Raw genomic sequence first — 13,610 nt, 5'->3', positions numbered from 1 at the left:
GTAATAGCATCTAACTCTTTAGACAATATCAATCCTACTCCATTTCTCATCTCTCTGTTGTTACCATTCCAGTAGAGGGTATAGTTTTTCCTCAACTCTTTCTTCCCTTTACCTTTCCATTTAGTTTCACTCAGTCCTAAGATTGATATTTTCCTTCCCTCCATGATGTCTACTAACTCCTCACATTTCCCAATCAAACTCAGTACATTGATTGTTCCTATTCGAGTGTGTTGTCTTCTCCAGGGTTGTCGCACAATCGCAAGGCTTGGCCTATCATCATGCTGTAAGCCATCATACCTGGTGTGGGTCTGTGGTTGCTGCTGTCTACTCCGAGTTATTTTTTTGCATCCGAGGCTCGTATAAGTGTTGAAAGCTTTTTCAGTTACTCTCCAACCGACTTTCTAGGCCTAACGTTATAGATGATTTTCTGTCAGGGTTATCTCCCTTAGGCTTTAGCAGTCCCCTGCCACATCTGCAAGGCAGCAACTTCCGGTTGAATTTATGTGTCATTTCTTACACAATAGCTTCAACAAGCCCCCTAAGGATGAACGCCTCTGCCCACAGCCATTGGTTCTCCCTTAGTTTGTCATGTTTGGTAACAGCCGCCTAACCCTCGGCCAGACAGTCACAGGTAGTACCGTCTACTGTCACATGCAGTAGCAGGATGTACCTGACCTGAAGATCTAATGATCTTCTCTTATTGTATTGGACTACTTCACTTTAAATTTAGTGCTCATCAATTTAACCAGTCCAAATGGTTTAAAAGGATTTCTGATTAAAGCAATTGATAGTCAACCATAAAAAGCAAAATTCCTCTCTGTTAAAATCATTAGTTTGAACATGACCAACAGATGAGATTTGCTGTTTGGAACACACTGTCAAGATTATAATATGAGGAACCACCCACAGAGGTTCAGTTACATTCTTCACTGCAATATTTTGCTACCACATAACTGGGTGAATAGATGCTTGTGATATCACAGTTAAGAACTGAATGAATAGCTGACTATGTTGTTATGTCCTTAATTATGGTGATCTCAGGAACTTGTCAGCCTTGGCTGAATAGTGGGGATGCAGCATCATCAGGTGAATATTCATAGTTGTGTGGAATGAACTTATTTCCCCATCCAATACAATACCAGAAAGGTTTTCCATGAACAAACAGAAGTTTTTAATTTTTTTTCCAAACTGTACAGGTTATGTATACTGTAGAGAGAATACTAAACTCATCTTGATTCATAAAATCATCTTGAGGATACTAACCTGTCTCTTGAATGTTGAAGAACATCCAGTTGTCTTCATCTGGAACCTCATGAATTTCAGTTGAATCTGTGATTTCTAGCCATGTATTGGGGCGCGTTTTATTAAAATCAGGAACATCTTGCGTTGTATACGTGAGGGGAATCCACCAAGTTGGAGATGATTTTGTGCCATTTGAACTCTTGTATAATAAGAACCGTTCCTAAGGAAAAAAGGTTTTGTAATGAAGTTTATTATAAATCAAAACTATACTAGCTTCCAGCACATTCATTACAGTAGTACCTAAAATTAATTCAACATATTTTCTAACATTCATAAAACTTTGAAGCAGGCTGGTGATAACTTGTTGTTGTTGTTGTTGTCGGAGAGGTTATGGGCTCTATTATTTCACCCAGCCACTACACTTATTATCGTGATATTACACTTATAATGTGAAATCACACGCAATTAGTCCACTATGAAGGTCACACGCAATGAATTTCACTACGAAAGTCGCAAGAACAATTGAGCATCAGGTCTATGTGCACATCTTACGGAACGCGAAACATAACAAAGGAAGTGCGTAGAAGCAAAAAACAGTGGAAGCAGGAGTATGTAACGGTGCAAACAAGAAACAGACAGTAATTTACAAATGAATATGAGAGTCATCCAAATATTGATTGATAGCATGTATTAGAGCAGGAGACATATTGGTAAGCAAGCAGGAGACATTGATGGGGAGAGCTTTCTGAAGACTGAGAAGACGAGAAATAAAAGCCGGATGAAAAGAATCATACACAGGGCATTGGAATAATAAATGATTTACATCAGCACTCAGAGTACCACATAGACAGGAGGAGTGGGGGGAGAGGTTAAAACGATGTTTATACAGAGGAGTAAGAGCATGGTTAAAGCAAAGACGAATAATGTTGGTAATGTGACGGCGAGAATAGTTACCCTTCAAATACCAAGGATAGGGAGGAATACAAGGCTGAATATTGTAATAATAGCGACCTTTATAAGAAGCTGATCTAGTCCAATCCTCTTGCCACTGACCATAAGCATAATGTTTAAGAAGTGGATAAAAATCGGGTAGAGGAACTGCAAGTTTAAGTAGGGATTTGCCATCACGAACAGCTCGCTTAGCGAATAAATCCGCCTGTTCATTCCCATAGATACCTATATGACTAGGGACCCAGACAAAAGTGAGAACCACCCCAGATTGATGCAAAGTATAAATGAGACTCTTAACATGATACAAATACCAGTTAAAAGAAAGATGAGATGACTTGAGTGACTGAACTGCACTGAGGGAATCCGTATAAATAGCTGCGTTAGGTATAGAATGATGCTTAATGTACATGAGAGCTTGACGAATAGCAAAAATTTCCGCAGTGTAGATAGAAAAGTCACTGGGTAAACGATAGAGTTCAGCAACATTGGTATTGACAATATAGAACGCTGCTCCAACGCCAGAAGAGTTTTTTGAGCCGTCTGTATATATGTGGACGCCAGAATCACTTAGAGCAAAACGTAGCTTCTTAAAAGGAGGGCCAGTCAACGAAGAACCAGGAAGAGAAGAGGAAAAAGAAGATGTAGGGGAGATAATGATAGAAGGGACAAAAAATAAACAATCAAAATTTACTGAATAAACGGGGGAAGAAGCAGTGCGTAAGATAGTGTTTTTATAGGAAAGAAGAAATTGATATGCATACAACAAAGCAGGCATCTTACGACGGCGGGCCTGTGAAAGAAGAGAATATTCATCTAATAACTGCAATTTAGGAAGCAATGGGTGTTGAGCCAGAGCAAATCTTTTAAGTAAATATTTAGATGTGATCATTTTACGGCGAATGGGAAGAGGGAGCTCACCGGTCTCGACAAGGAGAGCATTAGTAGGGGTAGACAACAATGCTCCAACACAAATTCTCAGGGCTTTAAATTGTAAAGTATTTAAGTGGTTAAGAACAGAATCCGACGCAGTATCTATAACATGCGCACAGTAGTCGAGTCTAGAGCGAATAGTAGCGGAATATAACAACTGAGCTGTGCCAGGGTCAGCACCCCATGATCGTCTAGTAACCACTTGGAGAATTTTAATATACATATCAGAAGAATGACGTAACTGAGTAATATGATGTTTCCAAGATAACGAGCGGTCTAGCATAACACCAAGGTATTTATGGGAGGAACAAAAAGGAATGACATGTGAATCGAAAACAAGTGGCTCAGAGTTAAACCTACGCTTAGAGGTAAAAAACATTGCACAGCATTTGGAGGTAGAAAGTTGAAGACCATGGAAAGTAAGCCATGTAATGACTTGCTCCATTAGCTGATATATATGGTGACGACACACATCGACATTACTATGAGAGTAATAAAGAACTATATCATCAGCATAAAAGAGAATGCGAAATTGTTGGGTAACCAATTGTTCAAGATTACTCATATACAGGGCGAAAAGCAGACCACTTAAAATGTCTCCCTGAGGAACACCGACAGATGACAGACGACAAGGAAGAGAAGAATAAGCAGATTTAAGTGAAAGTTTCCGATACGTAAACAAATTACGCAAGATGTGGAGAAAATGAACAGGAAAACCTTTCTGTGCAAGATTAGTCCAGAGAAGATGAAGTGGTATGGAGTCAAAAGCTCCTCGTATGTCCAAAAAAATAGCAATAAGACAATCCTTACGAATTTGCGTTAATAAAATATCGATAAGTAAAATGTTAATAGCATCTTGAGCACAACGACCTTTAAAGTAGGCGAATTGATATTTGGGAACCAAATTATAATATTCAAGAGACCACAGGATTCGTTGAAGGAGAATTTTTAAAAACGTCTTGCAGATACACGAACCAAGGACAATCCCTCGAAAGCCATTAGCGTCAGTTTGAAGTTGACCAGATTTGGGGATAGGCACTAAAAAAAAGTCATTCCAAGAGGTAGGAACAGAAGTAGTGAGAAGTATATTATTATAGAGAGCTAATAAAGCTTGTTTAGCACGTAGAGGGAGAATCCGGAGCATATCATATGATATATAATCAGGGCCCGGAGACGAACTCTTTGCATTACACAAGGTGGCCTCAAGTTCAAAAAGGTGTATAGGTTGGAGTAATACAGAAAAGCGGGAAGAGCATGGAGACAGGGGGATAGTAAAGTCGGGCACGACATAATCAGGAGTGAGGGAGTTGAGAAAGATAGATAGAATCTGTGGAGGGGTGACAGAGGGTGGAATGTATTGAGAAGCTCGGGTAAGGGAACGAATTGCACTCCATAAGTGAGAAAACGAAGTATGAGCGTTTAGGGAGGAAATAAAGGATCGCCATGCAGCACGGCGTTTAGAAAGAAAAACTCGTCTAGTATAAGCAATATGTTGTTTAAGACGGAAATAATGGTGGGGGGCTAATGTTTTCCTATATATCCGGAATAAACGGCGTCGTTTAAGAACCAGATTATGGCACTCCGAGTCCCACCATTGTAAAAAATAAGAGGGGCGAGCAGAGTGGGAAGAAATAGGTTGATAGGGATGATAAAGATCGAGATAATCTTATATAAATTGAAAGAGAGTAGAAAAGGACAAAATATTATCCGAAATAAGCTCAATACGATGGGTAACATAAGAAATAAAAGATACTCTATCAAAGTGGCGGAGGGAGCGAACATTACTGAGACATGTAGGAGCGGAAGAAGAACTAGAAAACCTACCAAGACCATACGTAAGAATAATAGGGAAATGGTCGCTAGAATGTGTATCAGTAAGACGGTGCCAAGTTACAATCGAAGCCATTGCAGGACGACATAATGATAAATCCACAGCGCTGGGAGGAGAGCCAGGGGGAGTGAGGTGCGTGGGAGAACCATCGTTTAAAATGACAAAGTCATGCAATTGGGAGGCAGTGAGGAAATAAGAACCCAGGGAAGTATCACTACTGCTTCCCCACATAGAATGATGAAGATTGAAGTCCCCTAAGAGGAGAAGCTCGTTATGAGAAGAAAATTGCTGCAAGAATCGACACCATTGAATGTGAGAAATAGAAATATCTGGAGGGCAATAAAGGTTAATAATGGAACAGCGATTATATGAGATACCAATAACAAATGTATGGGGTAGACAATACGAGATATGAAGACGTTGATAGGATAAACTATGGTGAATAAATAAAGCAACACCACCGTAACCAACACCATCACAGCGTTCAACATTAAAGCCATTTAAATAAAACTCAGAGGATGGGGAAAACCAAGTTTCCTGTAATGCTATAATGAATGGGGAAATTTCATTTATCAAAAATTGTAACTCATACCGTTTAGAAGAAATACTCCTAGCATTCCACTGCAGGATACGTAGCATCTAAAGAGAACATAGTGTGCACACAGTCACGAAGCTTATAAAGTGTATGTGCGACATGCGGCTGGTCCCCTAATAATTGAATAAGTTGTAGGAATAGTTGATGAATACCACTTTGGAGATACGCCTTTTGGCGTAGTACAGGGGAACTAGATGATTGAGAAGGAGCTGAAGGTAAACACTGAGAATTACGGGACGTAGACTGAATCGGGGACGGGGACGGGGAGGATGAAGATGAAGTGGATGGAAAGACCGAGGTATGTGAAGACACTGGAGTGGGTCGGATGAGATTAAGATACCCAGACTTATCGAAACCAGGTGTTGGAATGGGACGGGGCTCTGTCATAACCACCTGAGTAAATTTACGTTTCCTCGGGGTTTCCACAGGTGAAGTGGAACTAGTAGAAGGAAGAGGTGGAAAAAGATGGGTATTATTGGACATGTCAAATTGGGTCGAGGGTATTCTAGCAGACGCCTCGGAAAAGGATAGATTTTCTGTACACATAAGCTTTTTAAGGGCAGTTTGCTGTTGATGAGTAGGGCAGTTTGATGAGCCAGTATAATGGTCCTGATGACAGTGAACACAGCGGCGAATGTTTTCCTGACACTCTGATGTAAGGTGATGTAACGCGCAATGTCCACATCGGGGTGACTTAGCCTGACAGTTTTTAATCGTGTGTCCATATCGCTGACATTTTGAACAGATAATCGGGGAAAATATGAAAGGGGAAACCTCTAAATGCACTTGAAACAAAGAGACATATTGAGGAAGAGTCTGAGAGCGAAAAACAATCTTAACTGTTCCAGTAGGAACGTAGTTCACTCCACTGGGCTCCACAACCTTACGGTTAAGCCGCTTGACCGATTTGACCCGAACATCAGATTTGAGGTATTTAAGAATGTCAGCATCAGAAACATCCTTTTCCACACCGCGTATAAGTCCAACACGAAAGATATTGGAACTGGGAATATATGCTTTCAAGGAGTGAGTTGCAAGTATTGAATGACGTAGAAAGGAATTAGCTTGGATCGCGGAACTAAATTCCACCAATAATCTATTGCGTCCTTTGGGCATTATACCTTTCACAAAAATATCATTATCGTAAAACAAGCGCCCAAGCGCCATGGGATGTAGCCCACCAATATTTTTCGACTTAGTTGATTCAACAAATACAATAAATGGGCCAAAATGAGCCTGTTGATAAACCTCCAACTCTTCAGGAGGTGGGGGAGGTGGAGGAGGCGGCTGAGCGGCATTAGACTGTTGAGGTTGTAAAGGCTGCTGTAATGAATTCGTATTTGGAGTGAGATTAATCAAATCGGTTTGCATCGGCACAGTTTCTTCACGACCAACATTGGCATTAGATGAGGGATCCGGTGCCTCATCTCCTCCACTATCAGTATCCATCACCAAAGCGTACACAGACACACACTCGCCAAACGGTCACACACTACTTGTCACCGCAGGCAAACACCAGACTGCAACCAAAGAACGATCCGCACCGTACGAGACACACGAACGGACTGTGGTGATAACTTCAGTGAGAAATAAGTCAATATTTGTTAGACATTGAAGAAGATGACCCAGACCAAATCCTAAGCCAGAAGGAGATTGCTGAAGATATCCTACACAGCAATCAGAAAGTTGATGATAACAAAGAAGATGGTTTAAAAAAAATGGTTTCAGCTGATTCGTAACAATCAGTGGTTAGAGAGTATATGGACAACATTATCTTGTTCATAACTGCTTCATCTGATCCAGAAGTGAATATTTATTATGAACATTTTCAGTTACTTACATCAGTAATTACCAAGAAACAATATTAAAGTGGAAAGCAACTGAAACTTGATGAATTTTTTCAAGCTGAATCAATTATAAAAAGGTATGTATATAATATTATTCCCATCACAGTATATTATTGCCACAAAAGTCTTTTATTGTCAATAAAATAAAAGAGCTGTGATTTAACAGACTTTCAATTTCACAGACAGTCCTAAGTCCCTAATAGTCCTTTAAATTGAGAGTTTACTGTACTTGATAATTCATACCTGACAATTAATATAATACAATTTATCCGATGCTCTTAATAACTGAATAATCTGGATCATTCTGAATTATTGCTCATAATATATTGTACCACATGGTTTAACTGAGCGTTTAAGTAGGATACTAGAATAGAGTACTTAAAGAGAAGGATGGTGATGACTCTATCCTCCACAGGTGAAGGCTGAAACCAAACATTTGTGGACTCATATGTTTCTTTTTCTGTGTTTACTCTATCCACGTGTATTTAGACTGCATGGTACATCGCTGTTCTCCTTCTGTTTCCAATGCATATGCGTATGATGAATAGAGGCCGGATTATATGTAATATAAAAATGAGAAATTGATAACATATGCACCGGTAGTTAAATATGTAATAAATATGTAACTTAATATCTAAGCTTTATTTGATGTATTCTTATACACAGAAAAAGAAACAAAACCGAAAAATATTAAAAGTGCAGATTTTATTCAACCTCTAATTTTCATTTGGAGGCACAATTAACAACTAAATATTTGTCCAAATTTTCTGTGGTCATCGAATGCCTTCTGTCTTCACAACTAGGTATTTATTTATTTTCCACCTAGTCGATACACTTGCAATTCATGGCTTAGTTCCATTCTTGGCCGCACATTGCATGCGATGTAGGTATAACAGGGGATATTTCAATTTACGGCGTTGGTACAACACAAAGGACAACATACTGGAGGGAAACAGAATCGTATGGTACATGGTGGGTTATAGTGTACAGTATTTCAGTTTGTATCTCGGTGGATGACAAAGTGATATTTGTATTACGTTTGAGAATATGACTCCGAAAAGGAAGGCATAGCCTGAGGGCCATAAACGTGGGAGAGTTGTGGAAGGCAAAGAAACCGGTTCTGACTGCAGGTAAGTAAGGAGCTTGAGAAGTATTACTAGGGATTGTTTAGTAAATAATATTCTAACATACAAACAAACTTTCTACTCTTGTTTTAGATAACAATATGTATGGTACAGATTTATGCTTAGTATTAATAATCTGTTATTCTTCTAGATGCAGAAAGAAGTGCTTTGAGATTATCAACGAAGAGGCTCGCATGTCCATTCTTTCCAAGTTTCTTCAACTTCCCAGTAAGGATGCACAAGATTTACACTTGCAGCGCCTCATTGAGAGGAATGAAATTAAGACCAAAAGACCGAGGAATGAAACTTCAAAGCAGCGAGCAGCAAGTTTCACTTACTTTGTTGTGGATGGCAACAATAGAAGGAAGGTATGTCGTTCATCTTTTATGAGTATGCATGCCGTCACTCAGAAAAGAGTATTCCGTATCACAATGCTTCTTCTTCGTGGAGAAATTCCCAGGGACAAGAGAGGAAACAATCCAAATACCGGAAAGATACCGGAAGATGTCACTAAACTGATATCTGATCATATTCAATCATTCCCTCTGAAACGGACTCATTACGGAGGGAAAGAAGTGCATTACTTAGATGCCCGCTTAACTATTAAAGAAATGCACAACATGTTTGTCACAAAATACCCGGAGTGTGGAGTCAAGTACAGCTTCTACAGGACTTATTTTGTTGAGAATTATAACTACTGATTCGGATGACCACAGACCGATGTCTGCAGCAAGTGTGAGGAGTTCATAGCTAAACTTAGGAGTCCACATATTTGTGAATCAGCAAAGCGTGCAGCTCAGGCTGAATATGATGTTCATAAAAGAAGAAGCAGGAAATTCTACAGGTCTTTGAAAGAAGTTGCAACACTATGCAGAACAAATGACACAGTGACAGGCCTTGCCTTTGACTTTATGCAAAATCTGCCCCTCCCACACATACCGGTGCAAGAAGTGTTTTACATGAGGCAGTTGTGGGTGAATGTGTTTTGTATTCATGATCTTGCAACGGACAAGTGTGTTGTGTATATGTATCATGAAGGCCAAGGAAAGAAGGGTGCGAATGAAGTTGCTTCTTTCCTGAAAGATTATATAGACGAATTTGTGTCAGAAAATGTTGATCAGTTACACATTTTCTCTGATGGTTCTCCAGGCCAAAATAAGAACCATACAGTCATTAGACTAATGCTAGGCCTGGCAGCTTCAAATTAATTTAAGGAGATTAGTCAGTACTTTCCTGAGAGGGGTCATTCATTCCTACCATGCGACAGGGACTTTGGGGTATTTAAGAAAAACATTAAAAAAGTAGACAGAGTTTATACTATCGAAGAGTGTATGGCAATTATTGTAAACAGCAAAGCAAATGTTACAGTTAAGTTAGTAGACTCAAGTGCAGTATTTAATTTTGACAATTGGTGGCCTGAGTTTTTTTAAAAAGTGACTGTATCAGCTGAAACATCGACAAAGAATACTCCTCATGCTGGAAAGATTGCATTTTCTCCTTCTTCGCTTAAAGAATACAGATATAGGGCAGAGAAACCAGGAGTTCATGTAGCACTTCTCTTCATAAACAGCATTGTGAAACATACATTTCATCTTGGGAAAGGTAACTTGTGCACATTTTCCTTGCAACCAATGGCAGCATATCCAGGGGGTGGGGTTCCAATAAAAGCTGAGAAGATTAAGGACTTGCATAAACTGTTGAAATATGTTACGAATGAGGATGCTTTGGCATTTTATTTGGACATTACTTCGCAGCCAATGAATTCCCCTTAGGTTAGTAGTCTCGGTTGTAATACTGCAGTTATTTGGCGCTTCAAGGTCATTTGTATTTGTTTTCCCTGTTTTTTTTTTTTCTGTTGGATAAACTGTAAACAGTGCTTATGTATTGCATTATGTTATGTTTAATATATAACAAAGGTTGGTATAGTTCATATGAGAGATTTATTCCCAACCCACAAACTTTTTTCAGTGTTATTGGAGAAAGGAACTAAGTCAAAAAAGTTCAAACGGTCATAAAATTTATAAATTTTTCTTGAACATTTTCCTGTTACCTCCATTACATATCTATCACTGATCTAAATATTATATAAAATAATGGGAACTATTCATTGAAGCATGTCGAAGAAAATCAGTTTTTTTGCTCTCCTGAAAAGTAGCAAAATCTGACTCAGTTCCTTACTTGACTGCACGATTCAAATATATATAAGTACATGTTTCAAAAATTAAAATTCTCTTCTTCAGCTTACAGATTAAAATCACATGCGTGTAAAAGACCTTACTTAAAACTATTTTATGTCCTAACAAATACTGGATAAAAACAATACAATAGCAACTTTAAAAGTTCAAACATGAATATCATTCATGTTATGTTCGAAGTCCTGTATAAAGGTTGTATATGGTGATACAATTGAGCTGTTTGACAATTATCTAATGTTATTGTGGTGTGGCATCTTTATGATCTTCATAGTCCCACCGCCCTTCATGTGTCGCAAGTTGCTATACTTAGTGAAGTTAAAAAAGTATGGGAAAGTGACACAAGCAATTAGAATGTGTAATATAACTATTTATAATAGTTTATTTAAATCCGCCTTGATCAATACACTCATTATAAATAGTTATATTATACATTCAGACCAGTCAATACGGACCAAACACAATATTAACCTATCATGGTTAAGTTTATTAACAACAAGCAATTAGAGCGATAAACAACATAAGCTTCATCAGAACACAGCAATGGCACTCTTCAAATCGAAAATTGTTCCAATACTTACGTATGGGATTGAAATTATATGGACACACCTGAATGAAAAGAACTTAGCAACACTGGAAAGAGTTAAAGCAACATACATCAAAAGAGCAATGGAGTGGCAAAAACAACAAGATCCAGATTAGTCTACCTTCTCGCACGGGAAACTTTCCTCGTAGAGGATTTAAGGACAATGTACCCCCTACCTAACACAACGGCATCGGAGAACCTACTAAGGACACTAATAAGGAAAAGAGAAGAAGTACCCATGGAATTCTATGGAACTGGAGCCATGATTGATCGTACATGGACAGCAGCAAATTTTGAGACGAGGCACATGTTTACAAGACTTGCAGTACATGGATTCCACCATGTCATCTGCGAAAACACAACATACCACGAACCGTCAAACTCATGCAAATGTACATTATGTGGACAGTTATGTGAACGATATCACTTAGAACTCTGCAACAAGAGGACTAGATCAATCAGAGACTATGCGTCCAATGGTGCAAGTGTTAAATTGTTATAACATCCTTCACTAATGTATGGCTATTTTGCTGCAATAAATGTTTTATTAAAAAGTATGGGTCTGCTTATCCAAAACAATATCTCAACGCACATAACAGAAATTAATGTATTCTTTTTTTGGAGATCAAGCCTGCCAGGTTAAATGGGACTTGGATTTGTTTTAGATGCAAAGGTCTTGCAGGTGTGTTGGCACTATAAGCTCAATCGACAGACTCTGCAGAGTTGCAATATTTGTGCAGGAATCCTTGAAACTTTGGCACTTCAAGTTTATACCATGGTATGTTTGCAGCGACCGCTGCCATGCACAAATATTTATTAAATTCACTGGTAGAATACGAAGAATGTTCCAGCGCCCCTTGTGTAACAAGAACTTGTTTCTTCAATGGAGAATGTTTTTTAAAATTTCTCACATGATCAGTTTTTAAATACTATTCCAATTGTGACTTCATGGAGCACCCAATACGTTTGTTACACACTCTGCATAGGACGATTTTACAGTCACTTGTAAAGGCGACTGGTGCCATACCGATTCGCTAACTGTGACTCAAAATATGGTTCAAGCAAGTGTTTCCTTACAAGGGTTGTTTTTGCCGAGAGGTCATCCCAGCCGCGGGGTAACTTTAACTTTGTGTCTTTCTCTGTAGCAGCAGCGACATGTCATTGACCCACCATTCACACTGTACTGTTACTTTGTTAGGGATGTACAAACCATCTACATAGCTAAGGGGTGCGATTCTTTGACAGAATACTTCACTTTAAATTATTTTTAGATGTTGAAGACATACAGGCTTTTAAAATAATTTTCGCCGGGCTGAGTGGCCCAGATGGTTGAGGCGCTGGACTTCTGACTCCAACTTGGCAGGTTTGATCCTGGCTCAGTCTGGTGTTATTTGAAAGTGCTCAAATACGTCAGCTTTGTGTCGGTAGATTTACTGACACGTAAAAGAACTCCTGTGGGAGTAAATTCCGGCACATTGGTGTCTCCGAAAATCGTAAAAATGTAGTTAGTGGGACGTAATGCAAATAACATTATTATTAAAACTATTTTGAAGCGTTTAATTAAAAGTATTAAATCGATGTAAAATTAGTGAAAAAAGAATTGTGTTTTCTTTCAAATGCGTAATATCCTTGAAATATGTAAAATATGTATTGTCTATTCACATATTTATTATGCATCGAAATATGTAAAAATATGTAACTTTAAACTCTGAAATAATGGTCCTTTTAATGTGATTTGCCGATATTTTAGCTTTCCTTGTAGTTACGTATATGGGAACAGAATATGTAATTACATATAATCCATGCTCTAATAATGAATAAGAATGACATAAAAGAGAAATGTACGTGAGTATGTGTGAGAGAGAAGGAAAGTGTGCCCAAAATTAATTATTTATGCATGCACAATGACCAAAAGGGACATAATAGTCCATTGCGAATAAAGGTCAGCAGTGTAACTATTTTCATATACTTTTAATTAGAGTTTGCACTGCTTGACATATTGTGTCAAGGGATTTCTGAAATTAGTACTAATTTATGCTGGTCCCAAAGATTTGAAAGACCATTTGGCCTTGTAAGAAGTATGAAATGTATCTCGGAGCTTGTGAGTCATCAGATATAGAGTCATTATTTTTGCAACATCTTCAACATACAGGGTGGTTGGAAACAATATGAACCAGGTATAAGAGCGTTAAAGAGTTGGTCATGCTGATAAATAATTTGAAAGAAATAATTTGATATCTTACACTGTCATTTTATCAGCTGCTGGAGTTAACCAATCAGATTGTGTCATGGGTGAATTCAATAATAATAAT

General features: G+C 38.4%; 1 protein-coding gene across 2 annotated transcripts in view; it reads right to left on the bottom strand.

The window, feature by feature from the left end:
• Window positions 1-13,610, bottom strand: part of LOC136884362 (aminopeptidase N) — a 386,248-nt gene that overhangs the window by 183,092 nt on the left and 189,546 nt on the right. For both annotated transcript variants that reach the window (XM_067156506.2, XM_067156496.2), the window contains exon 9: window positions 1,264-1,462. In XM_067156506.2, coding sequence (XP_067012607.2) covers window positions 1,264-1,462 — 199 coding nt within the window. The remainder of the gene's footprint in view (window positions 1-1,263; window positions 1,463-13,610) is intronic.

This window comes from Anabrus simplex, chromosome 1 (assembly GCF_040414725.1).
Source record: "Anabrus simplex isolate iqAnaSimp1 chromosome 1, ASM4041472v1, whole genome shotgun sequence".
In the NCBI taxonomy this organism is placed as follows: domain Eukaryota; kingdom Metazoa; phylum Arthropoda; class Insecta; order Orthoptera; family Tettigoniidae; genus Anabrus; species Anabrus simplex.
This window is presented reverse-complemented; position numbering and strand designations above follow the sequence as displayed.